Source organism: Rhamphochromis longiceps, linkage group LG3 (assembly GCF_057381845.1).
Source record: "Rhamphochromis longiceps isolate RC_006_pf linkage group LG3, R_longiceps_female_GT1.1, whole genome shotgun sequence".
In the NCBI taxonomy this organism is placed as follows: Eukaryota; Metazoa; Chordata; class Actinopteri; order Cichliformes; family Cichlidae; genus Rhamphochromis; species Rhamphochromis longiceps.
The window spans coordinates 27,467,131-27,481,843 of NC_140559.1; the positions used below are offsets into that span (position 1 = coordinate 27,467,131).

General features: G+C 37.3%; 1 protein-coding gene across 1 annotated transcript; it reads left to right on the forward strand.

The window, feature by feature from the left end:
* Window positions 1-415: 415 nt before the first annotated feature.
* LOC146673759 (uncharacterized) lies at window positions 416-14,268 on the forward strand. The gene is made up of 6 exons (XM_085391208.1): window positions 416-517; window positions 1,298-1,382; window positions 7,834-8,166; window positions 8,638-8,925; window positions 9,230-9,379; window positions 11,203-14,268. The coding sequence occupies exons 2-6, from the start codon at window positions 1,307-1,309 to the stop codon at window positions 14,208-14,210; spliced, it is 3,855 nt and encodes a 1,284-aa protein (XP_085247334.1). The 5' UTR covers window positions 416-517; window positions 1,298-1,306; the 3' UTR covers window positions 14,211-14,268.
* The last annotated feature ends 445 nt before the right edge of the window (window positions 14,269-14,713 follow it).

Here is a 14,713-nt window from a genome sequence, read left to right on the forward strand (position 1 = left end):
TTTGTTGCGCTTTGCACTTCCCAGCCACCGTAGTCCACATTAAACCGCGACCGTCGCCAGGTAACTTGGTTCCCCTTCAGCTGTTCCCTATCAGGTGAACAGGCTGTAACTTCAGGATCAGTCGAGCTGATCGGTGGTGCCTTGAGGAAGACGTCGGCTCGTTATCTGTAAGAGAGGGTTACCAGGCGGAATACTTTGTAAAAAAAAAAAAAAAAAAAATTAAATTAGGATAATTTCCTTGTCTGAAGATAATATAATGTTGATACGCGTATGCATTTGCACGAGCTGGAGACCGTTTTTTCCCTGAAGTGAAAATGATGAATCTACGGATTCAACATTTGGAACACGGAGAGTGGAATATGTAAACGTAAACAAATCTAATCGGTCCAGCCGCCAAAGATATGCGGAAGCTCACCTTTTGCAGCAAGTGAGCGGAAACAGTATTTACTCATTACTCTTTCTTTGATTTTGGTCATTGATCGCTGACAGGGAGCTTTCCGAAATACTGGGTTTGCAGGTATGATTCCATACATGTGTATAATGTGCTCTGCTCGGACTTTCGAGGAGAAAAAAAGATTATTTTGATTTAATTTAAAACAAGGACAGTGCTGCCTTTGTCCTGTGGGAGTGGCGCAGGTTACCACACTTGTACTTTTTTGTTCACTTTTTTTTATTATAGAAAGTTGTAAAAAATAAATACAAATACATTAGCATCATATAATCGGACCATTTCGTTTTCATAGCCTGTAAGTTAATTCAGGGACATTTAATTTCGTCACCGAATTCCTGCTGGACTTTCTCTTTTGATTTGGACGTCACGAAATACTGAATTAAGCTTTAAATAATTACGTTTTGTTTTTTAAATAATCCAGATGCTGCACATCTAAAATAAGACACATTTATGTAAAAACACATTTCCATAGAAGTCTGTTTTAATGTAACTGCAAATGAAAGTGAAACTAAGATGAAGCCTGTTCTGCTTCGAAGATGACGGAGTACACAAAGGAAAGCAACAGGTCTTTTTTCGAGCAGTACATTCTGAATAAAATGAACGGAACTATTGCATAATTGGGTTAAAAGATTTGATGGATCCAGCCTGTTATACGTCTTTATTCGGACCGGACCATGTTGTTCACTTCTTAATGTAAAACAGTGACGTCACCTGATTTGTCCTTATGATATCATTACAGTTAGTGGGAACAGGAATACAGTTTAAGTAGTTTATCCATAGCATAGAAGAAAATTATAATAAATAATAAGTATTAAGTGTCTGTCTGTATTCTTTTTTTTTCCCCAGACCTGTAGGATGCTTAATCCTTGCTTTGATGTCTTCAGTGTTTTGTACACTTGTATTGTCCTTGGTCTGATATCCTTGTGTCAAGGTAAATTATCCAGTCATTCATTTATATAAATAAAAGATAAATTGTAGATTCATGTTTTGATGCATGCTCAATCATCCAGGTAAGAAAATCCTAAATGTCCAGATAAACAGAATCAACCGTATGTTTACATACAGAAATGAATATTTAAATTTATGTATGATTAAGGGACCATCTCGAGTGTCCACTGTATAAAAATAATCAGTGACTACCATACTGCACAGCCAGACACTGGCCATCTCATAATAGTTTAACTGTACATATCAATAGCACACACCTTCCAAAAACTCATATAATGACATGCTGGGAAAAAAAAGGTTTGCAGGCTGGAAAAACTGACACTGTTTGACTTAAGTATATTTATACAGGTGTTTAGCCAGTATTAAACTTTTGATATAGTTGCTTGGCTTCATGAGTGAATGTGTTAAATCATTTGTAATATTGATACAATAGATAATGATTTGCAAATTACATAAAACACATATTTTATTTATTATTGAACAAAAGAAAGATTCCATCCATCCTCTGCGTATGTAACTAATGCTCACTGGGTGGCTGGAGCCTGTCCCAACTACCACAGGGCTCGAGGCAGGGTACACCCCGGACAGGTTGCCAGTTTGTCAAAGGGCTAACACAAAAAGACAGACAACCACTACAAAAAACATTATTTATTTTGAATTTGAAAGGTAATCCTGGAAAAGTAAGTATTACTAAAAAGAAACAACTGGAGGAACACTTTGCATTTAATTACATTAACTGGCAACAGGACAGTACATGACTGGGTCTAAGTCATTTTAAGAAAAAATGGACACCGTGTTCTGGACCATCTTGTTATCTCTGATTGTACAGGGCTACATTAGTGCCTATAGAATTGGCATCTTGCACATCTTGGAAAAGCATCATCAGTGGTTAAAGGTAAATACAGATCTTATGCTCCAATCTAGATGACATGTTTTTCAGGGAAGGCCTTACATATTTTATCAAGATAATAGAAAACCACATCTTTTACAACAGCACTGCTTCATAGTAGAATAGAATATAAGTTCTTAACTGACTTGCCTGCAGTTCAGACTTTTCACCAGTTAAAAAACATTTTGCACATTATAAAATGCAAAATCCAACAAAGATGATAGAAGACTGCTAAGTACCTAAAATCCTGTATCAGTCAAGAATGAGACAACATTCTCACCCAAAAGTCCAGCAACTGGTCTCCTCAGATTCCAGATGTTTACAGCTCTGCTACACAGTGGTGAACATGGCCCTATCCCAACATGTTTGAGACGTGTTGCTGTCATCACATACTTAATATTTTTCTTATAATGGTATATTTACACAGCTAAAGCATTTATATATTTTTTCTGGTTTCTACTGTGATGAAATTATTTTGTTTAATTTTTCTGTGTATGTACATTGACAGCAATTTCTCCAGATTCTCTGAATCTTTTTAAAATATCATGTACTGTACATGATAAGATATTCTAAGTCTCCACAATTTTACGTTGTAAAACATTATCCTACAATTGTTCCACAATTTGTAAACAGTCCTTTTACAGATTGTTGAACTGCACATCTTTACTTTTGAGATACTCTGCCACACTGCGATGCTCTTTTTATACACAGTTATGTTACTGACTTTTTGCCAACTAATCTAATAACTTGAAAAATGTTCTTCCAGATGTTCTTTCTTTTTAATATCACTTACATTTCCAGCCTTGTGTTTCCTTGGTCCAATGTTTTTAAAACGTGTGGCGGCAAACAAATTCAAAATGAACTAATAGTTTTCGTCAAATAGCATAATGTCTGAGGTTTACAATATTTTCTATGTTCTATTATGATTAAAATGATTTTCTGTAATTGGCAAATCATTGCATTTTATTTTTAATTACTTTTTAGAGCATGCCCGCTTTTTGGAAGCTGGGTTTGTATATCAGATCATGAAATGTCATGACTAGCAAGTAGTACTAGTATAATTTCATGGTGGCAACACATTTTTTGATATCTCTTAATTCTGATGGTAAGAGCATTAGTATTACAAATCATCTGACACATTAATTCACAAATGTTATAGTATTGAGGGACTATATCAAAGTCTGTTATTTGCTAAATAACCACTGGCTTCGGATGTTATCAGTCAATTTAGAATCTGATTTCTGACACCCATTGAATGGACTTATAATATCTGAAGCAGTTGAAATAACTGTACATATTAAAGATTGAATCAAGCTATGTGAGTTTGTTGAACCTGCAAAATAATAATTCTATTAATAATAATATTTACTGACACATAGTTAAACCATTATGAAAATATTAAAGCATGATGAGATTTTAACTATGAAATCCTCTTCCTTATGGGTGTACACTTGATGGAACAAAATCTATGACCTGGGCCCTATTTCAGGAAGCCGGTTTAGTGCAAACTCTGAGTAAGTATACCCTGAGTTAACGAAAACTCTGGGTTTTCGGTTTCACAAAGCGAGTTTAGATTAATCCTGAATGAGTTACTATGACGACACACTCCGTGAAGCTAACCTGCCCCCTAGCAGGTTTACTTCAACTAACCCTTGACCTGACTGTAGGAAGTGTCGGACATGGCGTGCCCCTTCCTTGAAGAGCCAGTAGATCGTGAAGCCCAAATTCTCCGCAGAGCTCTCCGCCGGGAGAGAGTGATTAGAGCGCGTTTGGACATTTTATCATTTCCTGATGATCTTCTGTGCGAACGTTACCGTTTTTCAGCACAATCTATAAGTTATTTGGATAACATCCTCAGGCCATATATTACGCATGTGACACATCGCGGACATCCTCTCAGTTCTGTACATATTATTTGTATTGCACTTCGGTTTTTTGCAAACGGGAGCTTTCTGTATAATATTGATGACGCTGAGCACGTTTCCAAGGCTACCGTCTGTCGGGCAGTCAGGAATGTTACAGTTGCACTGAAACGTCTCCTGTACGCGTTTGTGGTGTTCCCTGGTCATAGACCCACAAGATTCATCAAAGAGGGATGCCACAAAATTGCAGGTATCAGGATGAACAAAACTTAATTCATGATGTAGTGATACTTGGACTACTACTTAAATTTCACATTTATTTTCAGGGTTCCCAGGCGTGATTGGCTGTACAGATGGCACTCACATTCCAATCATTGCTCCTTCAGTAAATGAAGGAGACTATGTGAACAGGAAGTCTTTCCACAGCATTAATGTACAGGTACATAGTTCCCTGTAGCATTTCAAACTAACAAATTATTTCATTATAGTAATGGATGCTAATTTGTGTTCTCTGCACTGTGAAGATCATATGTGATGCTGCCAACATTATCACAAATGTGGAAGCCAACTGCTCAGCCTCTGTGAGTGGTGGTGGTGGAGGACCCCCACCTGTTTTTCGGGCCTCCGCTTTTTTTCTGTTGGCTATAACGGGCCACATTTGAGCATACAGAGTAAGCAAATATTTACTTGTAATGTGCTCAGATAATTTCAATAAGTGCTTACAGAAAGAAAATTAATGTAGCCTCTAACTGCAATTGATTTACATCGGACAAACAGACCAAGCACTATGGCTCATAATACAATTACACCTTACCTGTTTGGACTATATTTTTATATTTCATTTTTACTTGCTGCCAGGCACGTTTGGGGCCTGTTGGGTTGCACCTGCGCTCACATCACGTCACAAAATAAAATGTATAAAATAAAAAATGAAATATAATAAAATAACGTGTTAAATGGGTGGAAATCCCTAGATCAATGTTTAAATTAACACTCACGCATTGACTCTGTCGGCTATGTTTTGCCATGCATGCTCCCTTTCTTTCGCAGCTGTGGCTGTGTTACTTTTTTCCTGCAAGATTTGCATGTTATCAGCATATGCTGCCATCAGAATTTCGGCCTCAAGCGCTGTAAAATACATTGACTGCGCCTTTTTTCCCTCCGTCTCCATGGTGACTCGCTTAATCTTTGCTCCACTAATCAGGGCTTTATGTATCCTCGTGCGCGCGCTTAACTTGGGGTTAAAGCAACTCCGCGTTGATTGAACTACTTGTTATCAGCCTTTCTGAAACCGAATATTCCGAGTTGGACAGTTCAGGGTTACTCAACCCTGAGTATCGTTTTTCACTCTGAGTTTTCTAAACCGGCTTCCTGAAATAGGGCCCAGTTTCTCAGATTAAGGATTAAGTCTGGACAGTGCATGTCTGATGAGTTGAAAATGAGTTACTTTTTAGACAGTCAAGGGTTGACATGGATCACGTGACCATAATCACGTGCGCCAATGAGTTCCAGAAGTCCAAAAACAATGGTGACACACAAACAGTGGTGGTGCTACATTTACCAACGTAGAAGCTTTACAATTACAGAGGAAAATCCAACAAACTCCAGTTAACCATGGTGATTTGAATCTGAAAGGATCTCCTTCTAGTGGTGTAAAGAAAATGAAAATGAAATTACAAATAACAGTCATTAAAAAATGTACCAAACCCAAAATAAACTAAATATTCTACAATTTAGAGCAAGTAAATAACAATCTTTAATAATCTATAACAATGATGCTAATAATACTACTAATAATAATTTATTAGCACTGTGTGTGGTCAAACATAAACATACACAAACACACACACACACATATAATATACTAAAAACATCTTAACAGCCTTCCATATACCATGTACAAATACCTCATACACTGTTTAAAAAAACCGACACAAAATGTTACTCTAAAAGTAATAAAATGCAAAGGCCAGCAACATCAACAAAGAGACAAAGTCAAGATCCAAAACAAGCAAGCATTTTTTTTTCTGGCAGGTTATGAGCAAATTTATTCATAGAAGCAACTTTAGATACTGTATTTATTTTATATCATAGGACTCCCAAAATCTATTTCTGTTTAAAAAACTGCCTTAATGTTTTTTTTTCTTGTAAAATTTCTCAGTGTACTTTTATTTCAATTAATTTCATTTCAGTTTTATTTCTACAACAACAGTTGCCTCAAGGTGCATTGTATTAAAAGGTAAAGATAACAATAATACAGAGAGATCAGAGTAAACCCCACCAATGAAATGACCCCCAATCAGCAAGCACTTTGGCAACAGTGGGAAGAAAGAATCCCCTTTTAACAGGCAGAAACCAGGTTCAGGGAGGTAATCAGTAACTAATTACAGATTACTTCCCCCAAAAAGTAATACCGTTAATTTACAGATTACTTATTTTCAAAAGTAATTAATTACTTAGTTACTTAGTTACTTTTTAAAAACACGATTTACAACCTGAATAGGTGATAAAGCGATAGATCTTTCAGCCCAATTTTACTTTTTCTGCATAATCGATCATACAAAATGTAATCAAATGGAAAAGTCCCTTTTAAAAAATAATAAAAAACTAATGAAACAATAAAACTTGTTTTATTACTTTTAATCTTTTAAATTTATGCATCAAGTAAAAATTAAATTATATGCAATATTCTCTGACTTGAAGAAATTAGTTTAACATTTAAACCTATTTTCTACACATTCCAGCACATAAAATAAAATATTTTTTTTGTGTTTACACTCAGTCTTTCAAATAGATGCAAGTAAAACACAGCAGAAAATAAATAAAATCAAAGACTAGCGGTCCTGTTGCTCTATTTTCACCTGTAAACCAGGAGTAGGGTAGGCGGAGGTTTACCCTGGTGCAGGTGTGTTGCAGCGGTCAGTTGAAGAATCCGCGAGTTTCTCTGTGAGTTTCCCATTACGTGGTAGCGCACTTGGAGCTTGCTTGGAAGTTTAGGGGGGTTTTTCGCTGTAAAAAGAAGTTTTCTTCCCACGCACAACGGACACTAATGTTTTTGTCACTTTTTATGGAATCAAACTTAAAATAAGGTCAGTACTTCCACGCTTTAAACGCTGCACAGTCATACTCTCTCCCGCACTCAGTTTATTATCCATTGTTGATCTGTTGTCATGAACGTCGCACTCGCTTACGTCAATGTCATGAGACATTGTCGCAAAAAAAAAATCACGGTTTTAGTAACGCAGTAACACACGCAGTGTTATGTGGATATGTGAATTAATTCTAAACCAAACTTCATTGTCCTGTAAATTAATTCCTATATTTAAACACAAATGTAAATGCAATGTTATGTAAAAGCCTCTACACTAATATGGTTTATGTTGCCACTGTGTGGCTGTAAGTGCAGCCATGACATACTCTGATCTCAAGGTTAAGTTCTTTATTACTTTTCTCACTGGGAATAACACGATGAACTGGCCCCATCTGTGATATTTATATTATTTAATTAATAATATCCATAACTGCTTATGTTATTTTTTTAGACATTCAAAGTTACCACATTAGTTAAGTTCGCCAGTCACTGACTCACTGGAATTATACCAAACTGTTATGTGCTTACAGTAATAACAAGGTTTGTTGTTCATTTCTGTGTGAAATAAAAACAGAAGCCTTTGTTGTCTCAGGTCAGTCAGAGGTGATTGGTGCAAATCAGCCAGTTGCTGCAACCATTGGTAATGACATCATTTTGCCATGTTACCTCTACCCAACCATGGATGCTTCAGACATGACTGTGGAGTGGAGTAGACCTGACCTGGACCTCAGATTAGTCCATGTGTGGCCGGAGAGACCTGAGTTACAAAATCCATCCTACAAGGGCAGAACATCTCTGTTTATTAATGAAATGAAACATGGAGAACTTTCTCTGAAGATCTCCAGAGTAAAACCGTCTGATGAGGGAAAATACAGATGCTTTGTTCCAGACCTGCGTAAAGACTCTAATGTTCAACTTGTTGTTAGTAAGTGGATGTCTAAGTTATTTAGCTTCTTCTATTAAGAACAATTCATTTACTATTAAACATCAGCTAACATTGGCTAACATTAGCCAAAAGAATAGAAAACTCTGAAACTCAGAGTTGATAAGAATTGAACCATGAAGTTACCTGAAAAAGCCAAAATCTGTCTCCATAACACACACCTCAGAGGCTAGTAGCAGAGAGAAAGATAAAGACAATATTTCAATTTCCATGACAATTTTCATGGCAAGCAATTGGTACATATCACAAAAACATTTGTTTATGCTGAGAAATAATCTCTCTATTCTCCAGTATTCTCTGGTAGTAGTGTCCAGTATTACAAATATTACAACAAAGTAAACAAGCCTTATCATTCATTAAGTTACACAACTCATTATCAGTTAGGAAAAGATTGAAGTCAGAACTATGTTCAAAGTCCACCAGCTGTGAAGTGAGACAAGCCTCTTTTTCCAGGTGCCGTCTCCTCACCTGATATCACTTTTCCAGGCCTCAATAAATCCATCAGTAAAGTGGTGTTACAGTGTGAGTCTGCAGGCTGGTATCCAGAGCCTGAGCTGCTGTGGTTGGACGGTGAGGGAAACCTCCTCTCTGCTGGACCTACAGAGACCCTCAGAGGTCCTGATGACCTCTATACTGTCAGCAGCAGAGTGACTGTGGAGAAGAGACACAGCAACAACATCACCTGCAGAGTCCAACAGAGGAACACCAACCAGAGCAGAGAGACACACATACATGTTCCAGGTAAATCGAATGTTTTATTTAATGGTGTGAATTAAATTTTTGTGAATTGGGGGACTGAGGGGGGGGGGGGGGGGGGGGCGACAACGAGCAATGGCAAGTGCGTAAGAGAGGTGACAGAGGAGGATGCTGGGATGGGGAGAGATGGACGCATATGATTTGGTGACCCATAAAGGTCTGAGAGAAGAAGTGTTAAAGATATGAATCAAAGAATGATATTGTACTAATATATACAGTGGGGCAAAAAAGTATTTATGTATAATATATATTGTAAACAATGAATTATGAATTGTTTTATTAATTTCAGATGATTTCTTCTTGGTCAGTCCTTCTGGTCCACCCAGTCGTCCAATCAGTAATCCAAATGTCACTGTTGCCTCGGCTGTCAGTGTTGCTGTTGTTCTTCTTCTAATTGGTGCAGTTTTCTTTGTATGGAAGTGGAGAAGAGGCAAATTCAGTAAGTCATTTTTTTTCTCTGAATGATGAATAATTGTTTTAACCTCGTAAATAATAATAATAATTAATATTATTTCTCCTATAATCAATCAATCTATCAAGAAATTATTTTATGTGTTACTTCTAAAAATATTTCTGAGTCCAGTGTGAAAGATTTAAAGGGATCTATTAGCACAAAAATCACCTGAAGAGTAGAATTGTTGTCTTCTGCTCATCATTGTTTATTAGTAGAGAAACTCAAAATCCACCAACATTTCTAGTGTATTGTATTTTTTGGCTGTAAGAATGTATTTTGGCTTGAATGAATGAATGGAATAAAAGAAAAACATATTCAGAAACTGTCACCAACTAGGAACCCACAGGACGCAAACTTTCCCCCCAAAAAATCAATGTACTCCCAGTGCCGGTCCCATATTTCCATACCGGATCTGTTGAGGCTTGGATTAACAACAAGTGTCTCCAGAGCTGTTGATAAACAGGATGCTCATGGAAACAGTGCTACTGTTGGTTAAAGACAAAGGGAGAGGAGGGAGACAGCATGAGAGAGGGAATATTTTAGATATCAGTCTCATGACAACGTGTTATATTGGGGTGATTTGGTACTATGAGGTCATTAGGATAGATGGAGCCAAAAAGTTCAAGAATATAGATGACTACTCATGTGTGGTGTCCAGTGTTGGGAAGGTTACTTTTAAAATGTATTCCACTACAGATTACAGAATACATGCCCCAAACAGTATTTTGTAATATATTCTGTTACGTTACTCAATGAGAGTAACGTAACAGAATACTTTGGATTACTTAATATATTATCATGCTTTTTACAACTACATGCATGTACTATGGCTGTGTGATTTATTACTATTACTGAAGGATACTTGCCATACCAATACCAACTAGATTTTTAAATCTTAATATAAAATGAGTAAGAGTAGGGTGGACATTAGGTAAGACTGGCCTTTTTGGAGTGATCCCGTATATAAAACTATTCCACGCGTATAGAAAACAGGTCTGCGGCTCCGAACCGTAGTAAACGGACCTCTGGCTAATACGTCGGGTTCATGTCGGGCTCGTAGCCGAAAACTAGCTTTACTTTGTTGTCTGGGTCAACTTTGCTAGCGAGAGACAGAGAGAGGCGTTGAAAGGCTGCAGTCGAGTCTTAATAGCTTAGTTACAACTGGGCTACACTGGCCATGAGGCTACATTCTTTAGGGCTGTGCCTGTAACACTCTGCCTATTGCCTTCATATTGAATAAGTTTTTGAACAATCACTTTCAAAAATATTTCTTCAGGTCAGTATGTGGACCGGAAGTAGAGGTGACATGGGCTGGGAGATTGAGACACAGACATTAGAGCCTCTTAATGAATGTTTTGTTTGGTTTCCACGATGTGGAAATACCAAAAATAGAGAGGGCATAGATTAACATATGAAACTGGAAAATACCACCGTGTAATCCATTTATTTCAACAGAGTAACTGTATTCTGAATACCACCTTTTTAAACGGTAACTGTAGCGGAATACAGTTACTCATTTTGTGTATTTTAAATATGTAACGGTGGTACGTGTATTGCGTTACTCCCAAACACTGGTGATGTCTGTAGCTGTTTCTGTGCATCCGCAAGGCAAACAGTTGGTTGTAATCTGTAAATTCACCACTAGATGGCACCAAATCTCAATCACTGCTCATTTATTGAGGTTGCTTCAAATACTTTAATGTGTTATTTATTTATTTTTTCTCACTTTTACCTATTTACAAAAAAACAACAAGAACTTTGTTTCATATTGTTCTTCATCCATTTCTACTGCTTCTTTTATTTAACAGAAAAAAAGAAGAGTGAGGAGGACGGAGCTGAACAGGCCAGGAAGAAAAACACGATCAGCCCTAAAAACAGTGGGATGCAGGTGGTGGAAGAACAAAGCAAACCACTCATGACAGGAAGAGAAGAAGATGATGATGTGGACAGCAGAGAAGACCAAAGACATGAAGATGAAAGAGAAACCAAACAAGATGAGTTTGTTTTAGAAACAGAACAAATAAAGAAGATAAACAGTCCACAAGAAAGGAGAATAAATCCATCTACTGTTAATGACAAAGAGTCTTTGATTACAATAGAAAAAGAAACAAAAGAAGAACAGGAAGTGACAGGAAGAGAAGAAGAAGATGATGTGGGCAACAGAGAAGAGAAAAACTTTAAATCGGAAAGAGAAACACAACAAGCTGTTCATGAGACAGAAACGGAGCAAGGAAGGGACACTGAGAGTCCACAAGAAAGGAGAATAAATGCATCTACTGTTAATGACAAAGAGTCTTTGATTAAGATGGAACACCAAACACAGGATATGACAGGAAGCAAAGAAAAGGGTGATGTGAACAACAGTGGAAAGAAAAAGAGACAAAAGAAAATGGTCATGAAAAAAACCAAAAGGAAACAGAGCAAAGAAGTGGACACTGACAGTTCAGAAACAAAAACATCTGCTGTGACTAAAACTGAGCCTCAGTTTAAAATGAAACAAGAAACACATGAAGAACAGAGCAGGAGAGGAAGACATGAAACACATAATGTGGACATCAGAGAGCAGAGAAATAAAGATGGAGAAACACAACAAAATCAGCATGTGACAGAAACAGTTCAAATAAGGGACACTGACAGGCCAGAAGAAAAGAGAATAAATCCATTAACTGTTAGTGACAAAGAGTCTTTGATTACAGTAGAACAAACACAAGACATGACAGGAAGAGAAGAACAGAAAAAAGAGACACAACAAAATGATCATGATAAAAACCAAAAAACAAAAGAAACTGAGCAAAGGAGCAACACTGACAGTCCAGGAACAAAAACATCTGCTGTGACTGTGAATGAGCCTCAGTTTGAAGAGCAGAGCAGGAGAGGAAGACATGAAACACATAATGTGGACATCAGAGAGCTGAGAAATAAAGATGACATAAAAACACAGAGGACAGGGAGGGACAGGATAAATCAGTTTATTATGATTGAAAAAGTGTCTCAGTCTACAACAGAACAAGAAACAGATGAAGAAAAGGAGATGCCAGGAAGGGGAATGAAAGCTGAGGTGGCTGAAAGTGAAAGAGAGAAAAAGATGCAAGCAGGAAAAACTGATTTAGGATGTCAGTTTTCACCGTTTACAGAAGAACATAAAGAGGAGCCCATGCCATTAGGAGAAGCAAAGTCCTTTAATTTTTCTTTTCATCTGAGCAGTGATCAGGAACCATGGAGAGAAAAAGAGACACAACAGAGAGAGGAAAACCAGAGGAAGCTTCAATCAGAGACACGAAGGGAAAGAGAGAAAGATGAGAGAGAACTGAAAATAAGGAAAGACAATAAAAACCAATATCGCACAAAAGAAAAAACAGAGAGGAAGAATCAAAGAACAAAAAATTGTCTACAAGAAAGACAGGAGGAGGAGCTGATGGAGGTCGACACCCAGAGCAGAAAACCACATGGGGTCTGCACACTGCCAGTCAAGGAAGAGAAAATGCAAGCAAGGAAGCATCAGAATTCCCAAAAGGTAAAAGAGAACAAACAAAATTATCAGTTTATGGACGTTGACAATTTTCCTCACAGTCGATGTACTACAACATCACAATCGTATGAACCCATGCAATGGACCAAAGATCAGCAGATGCTGCCAGTTCAAACAGAACCACAAGAATGTCTGAAAGAAAATGATGAAGATCTGATGGAGGTTGAAGAATATTCAGAAGAACATAAAGAGGAGACCATGCTTCTAGGAGAAGAAAAGTCCTTTAATTTTTCTTTTCATCTGAGCAGTGATCAGGAACCATGGAGAGAAAAAGAGACACAACAAGAGCAGCTTGTAGAAAAAAGACAGATGGAGAGAAATGTGGACATGAAAGAGTCAGACACTGAGAAAAAGAGAGCAGAGGAAAACAGTGGTGAAGTAAACAATCTATATTCTGTGTTTGTGGCACAGAAGGAGACACAGAGAGAAAAACTGGAGGCAGAACCACAGAGAGAGGAAAACCAGAGGAAGCTTCAATCAGAGACACGAAGGGAAAGAAAGAAAGATGAGGGAGAACTGAAAATAAGGAAAGACAATAAAAACCAACCAGAGGAACAGAGGGGTCAGACAGAAAGCATGATTTCATCAGTCCAAGTTCCACTGGATACACATCTGAAAATACAAGGACAAAACCACAAGAAACAACCAGAGGAAACATGTCAACAGAGCCGAGAAAAAATCAGAGAGCAGCCAGAGAAACTGAGAGGAGCAGAGAGGAAAGAAAGAGCTCAGGGAAAGGAGCTGGAGGTTAATGAAGGGCTCAGATCTGAGGAAACAAAGAGGAAAGACAAGGAGAGAGAAAAACTACAACTCCCACATGAAGGAGAGCTGCAGGCGGAGCAACGAGTGAAGGTAAAGGAAAAACAGCAGCTGGAAGAATCTGTCAGTCTCACAGAGAGAGGAGTCTGTGTGGAAGAAAAACAGGAGGAGCCGCCGATGCAACGAACATGTGATTTTGATCAAAAGAATATCCAGACTAGACATCGTCCAAATGCACTGAAACTGAATGAGGTCTGCACACTACCAGTCAAGAAACAGAAAGTTGAGGAAGAAAGAAGACCACGCAAGCATCAGAATTTTAAAAAGCCAAAAAAGTATGTGAAAAAACAAAATGATTATCATATGAATGTTCATGATGCAGCTCACAGTCAATATGCTGCAACATCACAATCGTATGAACCCATTCAATGGACCAAAGATCAGCAGAAGCTGCCAGTTCAAACAGATTCACAAGAATGTCTGAAAGAAAACCATGAAGATCTGCAGGATCAGATGGAGGTGGATTAACATTCAGGAACAAAAGAGCAGCTTGTTTTAGTTAAAACTCAAAACCTCTGCTGCAAAGAGAAAGTCAATTTGAAGGTTATGTGACTTGGAAATATTCAACTTTAAAATTAATTTATTTCATGTTGGCATTTTATTGAATAAATATATCTGCTAATGCATCAAAACACATTTAAAGATAATATGTCTTCTGTTCATATCATATTCTTCAGTTCTGCATTTACTCTGTGATTTTCCCTCCACATTTTACCTTTGAAAACTATTTACTTTGCCTTGTTTGGTATCATTCTTTTTAGCACAACCTCATGTGTCTGAATTTACAGTTATGTTTTCATTTTGGCATACTGTATTAACACAATTGATCTAAAATCAGACAAAAACATAAGATCTGAGTAGAAAAAGTTATTCTTTTACTGTAACAGCAACAAACATGTTTAATGAATCATATTTCATAACTTTAAATCCAAGTCTAAATTGTCAATTTTAAAATCATGTGCACAAGTTTT

Excerpts from the sequence above, each read along its gene's own strand:
- LOC146673759 (XM_085391208.1), top strand. The coding sequence starts at position 1,307 with ATGCTTAATCCTTGCTTTGATGTCTTCAGTGTTTTGTACACTTGTATT. Across the intron at positions 8,167-8,637 it reads TAATGTTCAACTTGTTGTTA|GTGCCGTCTCCTCACCTGAT; the intron begins GTAAGTGGATGT and ends CTCTTTTTCCAG. Across the intron at positions 9,380-11,202 it reads GTGGAGAAGAGGCAAATTCA|AAAAAAAGAAGAGTGAGGAG; the intron begins GTAAGTCATTTT and ends TTTATTTAACAG.